This window comes from Lottia gigantea, assembly GCF_000327385.1.
Source record: "Lottia gigantea unplaced genomic scaffold LOTGIsca_202, whole genome shotgun sequence".
Classification (NCBI taxonomy): Eukaryota; Metazoa; Mollusca; class Gastropoda; family Lottiidae; genus Lottia; species Lottia gigantea.
This window is the reverse complement of record NW_008708415.1, coordinates 63,932-75,980: the sequence shown is the minus strand read 5'-3', so window position 1 is coordinate 75,980 and position 12,049 is coordinate 63,932. Positions and strand designations below refer to the sequence as shown.

At 30.7% G+C, this 12,049-nt stretch overlaps 2 protein-coding genes across 2 annotated transcripts; both read right to left on the bottom strand.

Annotated features, from left to right (window-relative positions):
- Nucleotides 1–1,113: 1,113 nt before the first annotated feature.
- LOTGIDRAFT_174549 (hypothetical protein) lies at nucleotides 1,114–2,560 on the bottom strand (the record flags this gene model as incomplete). The annotated part of the gene is made up of 2 exons (XM_009053886.1): nucleotides 1,114–2,208; nucleotides 2,267–2,560. 2 exons carry the CDS (start codon nucleotides 2,558–2,560, stop codon nucleotides 1,114–1,116), a joined length of 1,389 nt encoding a protein of 462 aa, XP_009052134.1.
- A 2,859-nt stretch (nucleotides 2,561–5,419) lies between these two features.
- On the bottom strand, nucleotides 5,420–6,368 carry LOTGIDRAFT_174548 (hypothetical protein; the record flags this gene model as incomplete). The annotated part of the gene is made up of 2 exons (XM_009053885.1): nucleotides 5,420–5,931; nucleotides 6,113–6,368. 2 exons carry the CDS (start codon nucleotides 6,366–6,368, stop codon nucleotides 5,420–5,422), a joined length of 768 nt encoding a protein of 255 aa, XP_009052133.1.
- Nucleotides 6,369–12,049: the final 5,681 nt, after the last annotated feature.

Sequence of the window (12,049 nt, the reverse complement as noted above, 5' to 3'; positions counted from 1 at the left end):
ACATATATAAAAAAGTTATTCCTGATGAATATGGAGATGATGAAGCAGATGATGAGGCATCAAATGATTATGCCGAAGATTATCCAATCATACAAGAAATAGACGAATTCGATGATATGGTGGCATCTGGACAAGGTATAACGTTTTTATCCGACAACAACGAGGAACTACTTAATAGATTACAAGTAATATTAGCGGTAATGAAGAAAGGACATCGATCACACAGACAATATAAAGAAGCGAATTGTATACTAAAAAGACTCCTAGAGAAAGGTATTATAGATAAAAATGATTATAAAAGCGTGATTAAAAATGCCAAATAAAGAACAACTACTCGTTATCACCTCAAATAAATTGTCTCTAGATTATGAGTACGAACTCGATCACAATCAAGAATATGAATTGGGATTAAAGTATTTCTCTGTTTACAATTCCATTAGAAATATCAACGAAAAAAATAACCAAATAAAAATATCAACAGATAATGGAGTTACATTCAAAACAATACGTTTACTACCAGGAAGCTACGAATACATAGCCATTAACGAATACTTATCTGAATATGGAGGAAGTGTAAATGGTAAAAACAATATTGAATTCGAAGGTAATTTGAATCTGAACAAAATAAAATTGATATTGAGAAATAAGAGTCAAGTTGATTTCAACGTAGACAATTCTTTGAATACGTTACTAGGATTTGATAAACAAATATACACGCAATCCACTTTAGAACCACACAAAGCTAATATCGAGAATGCTATCGATGTGATTAATATACATTGCAATACTTATTAAAGATTAAAGATATAAATCTGGAAATCAAAGATGGTAAAAATAGGTTATAGATTTTGGTAACGAGGAAATTGTTATACAACTTCATTTAAAACAAAAAAAATTAACACACTTCATTCTCTTCTTGAATAGTAAGGTAATCGAAATCATCAAATTCGTAGTTTTCATCCAAACTCAAGTCATCTTTATCACCATAAGGATACATGATTCCTTCATCATCCGGTGCTTTTCTCTTAACGAGATTCAGATAACTTCTGGTAACGAAGAAATTGTTATTCAACTTCATTTAAAACAAAAGAACTAAATTTATTGAGTAATTAATCACTCTTCATTCTCTTCATGAATATATATGTAATGAATAGTAAGGTAATGCAAATTATCAAATTCATAGTTTTCATCAAAACTAAACTCTTGTTTATCATTATAAGGAAACATAATTCCTTCACTGTTTGGTGGTTTTCTCTTTACAAGATTCAAATAACTTCTAAAAACTTTCTTTTGTTTATCATCATCCTTTGGAATAACTACTCCATTGGTGAAACTTTTTTCCCATGGTTTCTTAAATTCATTCGTCACATCATGTCCACTAGCTAATCGAATATCATCTTCTACAGCTATCTTATCATTAGAGTAACCCTTAAACGTTTTCTTTTCTTTTAGAATACCGTCGGAAGTTAGAATGATATTGTATTTAACTTTTGGCGTTAAATATAAACCATATATAATTCCACCATCACCGTAATCATTCTTTCCTTTACAATAATCATTTTCGGACACCAATCCAGCTTCATTTAATTTATCCCAATTGCTAGACGAAATGTATAAACTATCAGTATCTGTATAGTATATTTCCGGCTTATAAAATCCATCTATTACGTGAATAAAATTATTCATTATTTTTTTACTGTGAGATAATACGAATGATCCCAAATGACTAGGTGTTAGTCGTGTAGATTTAGGAGGTGTACAGTCAAATTCTTTTTCTTCTTCATTTATCTCAATGAAATATTGAGTCTCATTTACTTTAGGATAGCTTTTGACGTGTGAATCGAAGTTGGCTTTTAAAGTTGCTTCACTCCATAAATGTCTCGATGTAGTTATATCCTTTTGAATAGATTTACCATACAATGAATTACCTAATAATTTCATGCAATTACTACCTACGATATTGCCTTCTCGTTTATATTTATTTCTTAGATCTCTCAAAATTAAAATATAATCTCTATATGGTGGCATTTTAAAATTTTCTTCGTATACTATACCATCTAATATTTTAATAATTCGTCCACCGGCTTTCACAATTTCTTGAATATCGACCGATGTTAAAACTTCTGAACAGAAACCATTTCTGAACCTGATTTTAGTGCCACTTTCCTTATTACCTTTTTTTGTTCGTAAAAGTAATTTTATCTTAAGCTGGTATGGGTTGGAAGAACATCATGGTAGGATATTCAAACCAGACTTTTAAAATAACCGTTCTAGGTCTGAATTTCTGCTCATTAAAGAGCTTAACAAATTCTTTATTTTCTTTCGGTAGAAACGGTCTACCGCTTTCTGCTCCCGGATATTCGCTATCTAAATCCGACATGGCGGAAGCGTACAAACCGTTAGCATCAAAGGCCATTAGTTTAGTACATTTTATTTTTTTAAGTTTTGAATTAACTTCCGTTTTATCTCTTTTACTTTTACTATATTCTTTAAATAAATCAATTATATTATCACTTGGTGTTTCACTAAACTCCTTTAATACATTACAAATTTCATCCATTTTGTTCGTTTCAAATGATTTTCGATTTGCCGAAACTCTTCCTCTTTTAATGGATTGTCTGATAAAATATCTTATAAAAGGGTGTGTATGTGAGTAAACTTTTCTACGTTTTCTTTTTCGGTGTGTTTCGGAACCATTCTAGTAGTTTCATACCATTCTTCTTCAACCATTTCTTTATTGTAATGATATAAATAATACCAACCCTTTAAAGATAAAGAAGGAACCGTTAGATTATTGGAAATATTCTTGAATACAACTTCTTCCATAACTTCTTCAAACAAGCTCTTAAAGATTCCCAATTATCTTCTGTGTATTTTGCAATATTAAATCGGTGATCTTTCTCAAATTCATTGGTAGATTAGATGAATTTCCCCATGCCGCCAAACTAGATTTTTCATGTTGATAGGAACATAGGAAATTAATATTTTGTAAATAATTAGAGTTGCCCATTATTTTTTTTTGTCTTTTCCACTTTTTCTGTAAATATTCATCGGTGAATGAATTAGTTAAAGGTAGAGACAAAATGCCTCTAGCTGTTACATTGTGGACATTGCGTTAGTTTTTTCGCATTTTTAAGCACGATCCAGTTATCAAAACCGCTACCGTTATGAGAAATTAATGTTATTCTTTTTTGATCTATTTTTCCTAAACGTTGTAACATTTGATCGATGCAATCTTTACCCACACATATTTCTACTATATTCATTAATTTATTATAAAATTCTTCTGGTACACTATCAGTGGGATTTAAATGTGGAAAGTTATGTTTTATTCTGTCCAACATTTTTTCTAAATTAATTAACGTGCAAGAATAAGGAATGGCTTTATTCGTTTCTTTTTCGCCATAGGTTTCGCAATCCCATGCGTATAAACAATCATCGTGAATTGTTGGAAAAACGTTTAGTTTTAAAGGTGAAACTTGCGTTACCGCATTATCATCTTTACAAGTTCTCCATCGTAATTATCTTCTATTTCTTTAATGCCTTAGGTTTTGTTATTTCTTCTAATGAGACAGAAATGTGATTTATGTAAGTAAAATACCCAATCTTATTCTTCGGATACTTTCTTTGGTTGAAAATGTCTATGTTTTGGCATATAAATTTGAAAATAAGTATTAAATTTCTTATCAAATTCACAGATTCTAGCAGTTGTCATAACTCCTTTTCTGTTTGATTTTGAAAAACTGTTGATGAAATCTTGAAATTCTTTTGTGTAGTCTTCGTTTAAAACACGATTTACGCACTTTACAAAGCAGTATCCATTGCTTGGTATATAACAATTTACACCGATATATTCATTTATCTTTTTGAGTAGGGTAACACCACTACCCTTTTTTGATCTTTTTATTACTTTGAAATTGTTTCTACGTAAAATGATTTTTCCTGAGAAATACCAATCAGAAGCATCCGGTTTTAAAAGTTTTGGCATTAAAGCCTACAAATTTAATTTTTTGTTTGTGTTCTCCATCTTGAAATATCTCTCCATCTAATTCAATTTGTCCTTTAAATGTATCAAATTTATCAGAGATAAGGTTAATAATACTGAAAAAAAGTTCAATTGATATGAATGTTTCATCGTCTAAAATTTCAATTTTATTCACAGTTTTTAAGTAACTATTTTTAACTAGGAATTTTTAACTTTTATTGATGATAGTTTATCTAAAATTTCATTGAATTTTTCTAATTCTTCAATGGTTATGTTCTTATCTTCTCTCGATCTTTCGAAAAATATAAACAATTTATCAAGATATGTATTTAAAATTTCTGTTTTCTTTTTATAATGAGCTTTCTGTTTGATGTAAAACCTAAAGTAATCAATCCACAACATGAAGTTTGAACGGCAGTGAACGCGGCTAATACAGTTGGGACAATTATTGGAAGCATTAATCCACCAGTTACGGCTGTTGCCACCTTTATCCCTACTGTTAGAACTGTGCTTAATGTTTTGAAAACAGAATCAATTCTACTCCATGTTTTTCTACATTTGTTGAAGTGTTTTAGTTTTTCTTTTAGTTCGTTTTGTTTTTCTATCATGTAGTTTTGTCTGCTTTCTAGTTCCATTTTTTTAGGTAATTAAATTAAGTGAACTTCTGATACACTAAAAAAATGGAAAGTGTTTAACATCTACAATAGGTTGCACAATAAGTTGTGCATTCTTTATTTTTTCATTATCTGTTATAATTATTTCGAATTTAATAAAAAAAAACTATTACACTTACTAAGGATATCTGTTCCTCCGAATCATTAATCTTATTCAGATGAACTGAAAATTTTGGTTTTTCGATATTGATTCTTATCACACATCTACAGGTATATACCTCCAACTTCTGGTCCATCATTACGTTCAATTATTGATGAAAATTTTATAAATTGTTTTCCTTGTTGACTTTTATGAATATCGATTGAGGTAAATAAATCAGTTGAAGAGGTATATTCGAATGAATAACTATTATTAACAAAATATAGTTTTACGTATTCAAAGTCTTTCGTTCGTAAAAAGTCATAATTGGTAAATTTTAGTTCTTTTTTTTTGTGGTTCTGGATTTCTAATGATATTCATTGATGGTGAAGTTTTCGTCTCCAATATCATATCAAAACCACTCAATGAAAGTTCATCTTCTTTATTATCTGGTATGATTAACATTCTAAACCTATCTATATATTTTCCACTCGTTTTAGTTTCATATAAGTGATTAACCTAGTTGTTTTCGTCGTTAATTTCATATTCTTTAATTTCTACATTGTCTCTACCACTGATAAACTGAAGAACTTTTTGAGCGTTAAATTGATTAGATGAAAGTGAGACTTGTTTGAAGAATAATGAATCAACTTTTACCTGGATGGGAAAATTAATTTCAATTCAAAGTTTTCCTTTAAAAGTAAAAGCTGGTGGATCATCAATATTAAATATATTATAGGGGCTAAGAACATTAGAAGAAAATACTCTTATATTTACTTTAAATCTATATTTTTTATATTCATAGTCTTTTGATCTATCAATATCATTAGAAGTAGAACCACGATTCCGTCCCAAATTTCCAAATGGAAGATTGAAATAATATGATTTATTTTCTTTCTTGAGATACTTTTCTAATGCGACTATATTTTTGTCCTGTTTTAAAACTAGGTTATTAATAGTGGTTATCTGTTGTTGAATAACACTATCATCAATATTTTGTATTTGTTGTTGAATATAGGTTTTAATTTCACTATCATCAATATTTTGTATTTGTTGTTGAATATAGGTTTTGATTTCGCTATCATCTATGTTTCGTATTTGTTGTTTAATATTTCTTAGTTCTTTTTGTAATTCACTATTAATTTTAGTTTTCAGAGCATTTAATTCCTGTTGAAACGTATCTTCATTTTCACCTGGAATGTTATCTATTAATTGTTGAATGTCTAATTTTTGTTTTGTAATCTTATCATCTAATTTAGATATTTGACTAATTGTTTTTGAATAAAACTTGTTAATCCTGCTCTTGTTGTAGTTTAGTATCATTAATAAAAAGTTTATTATTTAGTTGACGTTTGAAGAATCTTTTAACATTACTTATTTTATCTTCTGAATGGTTTTTATTTACTTCAATTGAATTTATTTGTTCCCGTAAATATATCTTGTGAACAGCGTCATTATCGTTTTCCGGAGACTTTAAATTGGTTGCTTTGAAATTGTTCATATCTAAATCACCTTGAAGAGTGTCTCCGATTTGATCTAGGAAGTAAGGTTTGGTTTTATTTATCCACGCTGTTGTGTTAGGTTTTTTAGTTTCTAAAAATAAAGAACCTAATCCAAACTTGTTCGCCATTTTTATTGAGTTAAAATTATTACAATTTCTTCAAACTGTTTTCCTAAACTTAATTGATATAAAACCCAAAGTGAAAGCTGACCACAATACTTTTGTCCCGGTAATTGAATTTGAAATGTTGAACATTTGATTGGTTTATTAGTCAATTGCACTATCTCTTCAGTTGGTTCTAATCCATAAAAATCGAAAAAATATAAGTTATCTGAAGAGTCTTTGTACAAAGCAGAATGATGAACTCCTTTTTGATCGGAAGTATGTATTTGTTATAGCGTAAAATTTACCTTTCTTATATTTGAGATCATTTATTTCATCTCTCATACAATAATAAAACGGTGATGTATTAACTCATTCGCCCATCTCATAAGTTGAAAGTTTGTGGTTGTATCGGTTCCATATTTATCGAGAAAGATATTCATTTTTAAAAGTCGGTTTTTTGAGGAGTATGTGGTAAGTATTGTTGAAAACCCAATTGATGAAATATATACGTAGTTTGTGTTTGGAAAAAATTTGTATAACATTTTTATAAAACACATTCAATAATATTTTGAACATAAATTTGCATTTAAATTTAAAAAAAGAGCGTAAATGCTTGTCTACATCTAAATTTCTTAATCTTCTATAAAATTCTTCATCATAATCTTTGTTTTCGAGAAATTCATTCATTTTTAAAAGACGGTTTTTTGAAGTTCGTTTTGATAAAACCTTCCTATGATTTGTTCTTTGTCTTGATCGATTAATTCATATGTCGGAGGTGATGTGGTGTTTACTTTATCAACGATGAATATTTCGTTTGTCCAGTATCCAACGTAACCTTTTTCGAATTTGCTTTTATATTTGAAAATACTAACTCGATCTCCGACTTTAAATTTGGGTTTAATATTTAAATTCTTTATTTCATTTTCGTAGTTATGTTGTGCGTTAATTGACTTTATAATATTTGGATTATTTGAGGCTTATGTTGGTGTGACACCTATAGATGAATGAATTTTGTTATTGTATTCATCTACAACCTCTGGTAATATTTTAAGCCATATTTGAGATTTCAATTCCGTGAACTTTTTGGATAATTTATTTTTTAGGGTTCTATTATATCTCTCAATAACTACAGCTTTACCTTCATTATGCGTGCTGTAAATTTCAAATCTCAGAGATCTCATATTTTTATAAAATTCACTTCCTTTATCTACCCACAGTTTTTCTGGATGTCGGTTAGATTGTTTCATAATCGTTTCAAATGCGTGTTTGACTGATAATCCTGTTTTGTTTTTCAAAGGAATAACCCAAGCATATCTCGTATACAAATCTATAACTGTTAAGCAATATTTAAATCCTCTTTCGACTGGCATATGAATTAAATCGGCTGACCATTTTTCATCTTTTTCAAACACTTTAACTTTTAAAAAGTTTTCAGTTTTTCTAAATTCTTTATGAATTTCATCCGCTAATCAAATGCCCAATTTCATCTTTGCTTTTAACTGTTTTATGATTAGAGCCCTTTGCATTCTCTCTTTGAAAGTTGGATTTGGAATATTTTCAAGTTCGATTATCATTTGTCTGTCTGCTTCGTGTCTGAAGTTTATGTCTTTGTTTCTGTATAGTATGTCGTGTTTAAGCACAGTGGCGTCAACTCTATTGACTGGTTCTTCGCCGGGTTTGGGTTTATCGTTTTCGTCTAATCGCAGATGTAACCTGGTACCTGGACCGGTGTAATCATGACCGGGAAGATGTTTTTCTCCGGGATATTTCGCCCATGGAAATTCAGGAAAAGAACCCAATGATTTCTGTATATCTGAACCAAAATAAGTTTTTGGAGCGTGAGCAATAATCCTTTTTATCCTATAACTTTAAAACCTTTTCCTTTCCTTTCTTCTAATCTCCTGTTTCGCAGATCTTTTATTAGTTGTAATTCTTTCAACTCGTTAGATTGTTTCACTGTGTCGCTTATACTCTTTCCGGCTTCCGCGATTGAGCCGACGGGTTTCGCTCCGGACAAAATAAGTGATTTGTTTTTTGAAACAAAGCTAGCTTCTTTTGGAATTATTGTTTTACCTAGAGAAAATTTTGATGAAAAGATACCGTCGCCCGAATAATCTTCGAATTTGTGTTGTTCGTGTTTTAGAATTAAACTCATCCTATTTTTAAACGAATTAATTTAACGAAGAAATTGTGGTCTGTTCCAAAAAAAAGTTATCTCCCTTCTAGAAGTTTCTAGACTAAAAATAACGTTATTTAAAACGAGGCTATTTTAAAACCGGATGTTAAGCGAAACAAGGATGTTATTTTATATAAGGGTATTTTTTATATGCTTTTTTGATGGAATGTAGGAATTGATTGAAGGTCTTTTTTAGTGTAAGAATTTATGAAATGTGGGGTGTTTAGGTTTTTTGGGGGGGCTTTTCAATATGGTTGCACTTTTCCCCATGGAATGAAATGGAATTGGGGAAAGTGCGACCATATTGAAAGGCCTTATACTACTAAGGCCCATTAAAGACATACACCAATCAACATATACAGTCAAGTAACCTAATTTCGTGCTAACCTATTTTTCGTGCATCTCCGGAAATGATTAATAAGTTACATGTGCGACCTCGCGTGACCTCCGCATTTGCTTGTTTTCATAAACATGGGTTATCTCTACAATGTCATTAGTAGAATGAATCCAGTAGTTTCAAGCAAGGTAAAATGTATTAATGTATACTTTGACAAATACAAAATGGCGGATTTAATTATTGCCAAACGTCACAATTTTCCCTAGCTGTAATCGGAATTCCAAGTGTCGTCTGCTAGAATATATTCCAACGAATGAAGTCACGTGATCGACTAGAGGATTCTGTGTCAGCAGAAAAATTCTATGGAACACAATGTGGGCCGTATTCTAATGTTGTTTCAATGACTTTTAGCAATAAATCACGCTACGTATCTTATTTTGTCAGTCACTATTTTTTCTTTAAATCATGGCTCTTTGTCACTAGTTATAATGAATTGATATTAATGATAAATACTAAGAGAAGTTAAATATACCACTGGGTATCCATACAACGTGTTTTTCTCGACATATTTATAGATCGAACATTATACACGAAAATGGATGACGCATTTTGCCGCCGTTGTCGAGTTGGTTACTCATGAAATATTGCGGGATTCATAAAGAAAATCGAAACAAACCAATTTTAATTATTTTGTAGACAAAAAAAAAAAATTCCTTTTTTTTAACTTTGACGAAATTCGGTGTTGGATCCTTATATCCACGAAAATAGGTTACACCACTGTGTATTATGTCCTATATGAGCATATTACTCAAGAGTTTACTGTCAATTTGCGAGGCTTAGCCGTCATAGAAACCTTTTGAAATTCATACCATACTATCCCACACTAGTCCCCATTCGAAATATCAAATCACAAAGTTGCTGTCTCCCTTACGTTTTGTACGGTGGTACATTAGAGAAATAATCAATCGACATATATATGACCTATATCAGAATATTACTCAGAGTTTACGGACAATTTGCGAGGCTTAACCGCCATAGAAACCCCTTGAACTTCATACCATACTATCTCACACTAGTCCCCATTCAAAATATCAAATCACAAAGTTGCTGGTTTCCTTACTTTTTGTACGGACGCCAGTAGTTATAGTACTCACAGATACGCTGCAACTACTCCACTTTGAACACTCCGTAGTTGCAGTATATCTGTGAGTACCCTGCTAGACGAGCAACTACCTCAAAACCCCTATGAATCACCATTACTATTACCAGGCGGACACAACTTTATTATTATCAATTCATTAAAATGTTTCTAATACAATTTCATACTCAAAACTTCCAATAACGTAACACTACTATTAAAGGGAGATAACTCTGTTTGGAAAACAAACTTCAGACCACAATGGATTTTTTTTTTTTAAAAAACCAGAAGCGCGCAACCGCTGTTTTTTGGAAATACGCGAATAAAATAATAATTAGGTTTACCTGACAAAATGCAGCATTAATAATCCTTCATAGTTTTCACAAACACAACCCCGAAAACCAAAAACAACAGAAGGAAACGATTTTAACAAATTAGGGAGTGTGGAATGTTATTTCGTTAATTATTCTACCCCTTAAAGAAATCATGGGAAGCTGACAAATAATTAAGAGATGAAAATATTAAACTTTGGAATACATGCCACTTCAATAGAGTTTCTGTGGTAGTCATAGGTAACTATAAGTTACTCATCCACTCTACTATCTATGTATGAATGAATGAAGAAAGAAGTTAGAGATAAGAAGGGAAGGAGTGTGTTTTCGCAGAAAAACTTATGACAAAGCCAGAACCAGTTCTTAGATGTTCCTCCATACAAGAATAATAAAGATAAATCCTTTATATCAATTCCTTTCCCCAGTTCGTTAATCCTACAGAGCGAAAAGTATTCGAAAGTCTCGTAGTATTAACTGGGGTGTGTGTTTCTACAGATAATGATATATGGAGATCATCTATTTAGTTACTTTGTCTTGTAGAAAGGACATGATTTACTTCACGAACAAACATGTTATCACCAGATGGTTAGGTATAGTGAACAACATAAATTCTCCCCTTTTTGTTAAATCTACAGAGCTAAAAGTATTCGAAGGTCTCGTAGTATTAACTGGGATGTGTGTTATGTCATAGTTTATCTCAACATAAATTCCCTGCCCTTTATTATTAATCCTGCAGAGCGAAAATTAGTCGAAAGTCTAGTAGAATTAATTAAGGCATTTCTGTTCAAATACGTGTAACCAATTCTGTGAGAAGGAAGACATTCAAGATTTATTCCATGTGTTAATTCAAGTCTGTTTAAGGCGAAATCTTCCTAAAAACAACTTGGTGTTAATATTTTCAATTTTTGGACTCGAATAAAGCGGGATAAGATGCTGTCATTGGATTTGAAGTAGCTCAACTTTCAGGACTCTGTCCATGGTAGGAGAACCTTAAGGGAGGTGGACAGCTTTCAGGACAATCCCTTCATTAGATGGAATAATGAACGAAAAAACACAACACTAATAATTACTACCTTATGTGGCAATATAGCGGCCGTCTCTGTAAATATGGTAATGATAAATCAATACTGGTCACAGCATTTCAAAAACTGTCCAACAAAAAAATTAATTAGAAGAATTGCGCAAAATTAGAAGTCTCAGAAATAAAAGATTAGAAGCCAAACAAAAAGGAGATGGGTTTAAAATATTAGGTTAAATATAATATCAAACTTGTTATAGGATTTATCTAAGTTTAGAACAGAAAATTCTCTTATATTTGCTGTAAATCCATATATTTTATATTCATACTCTCTTGATTTATCAATATTAGTAGTAATAGAAACATCTTTTTCAATCATATTTCTAAATGGAAGATTGTAATAATATGATTTATTTTCTTCCTTGAGATTCTTTTCTAATGCGGCTATATTTTTGAATAACACTATCATCAATATTTTGTATTTGTTGTTGAATATAGGTTTTGATTTCGCTATCATCAATATTTTGTATTTGTTGTTCTAAGTAGTATATGAACTTATGGATTGGAAGCACTTTTCCCCATTTCATTTCATTCAAGTGCTTCCAATCCATAAGTTTCCAAAAAGACTTCTATACCCTTTATTCCATCAATTCACACCCCCTATATACCCTACATTTTTGTTATCTTCAAATTAACTCATTTAA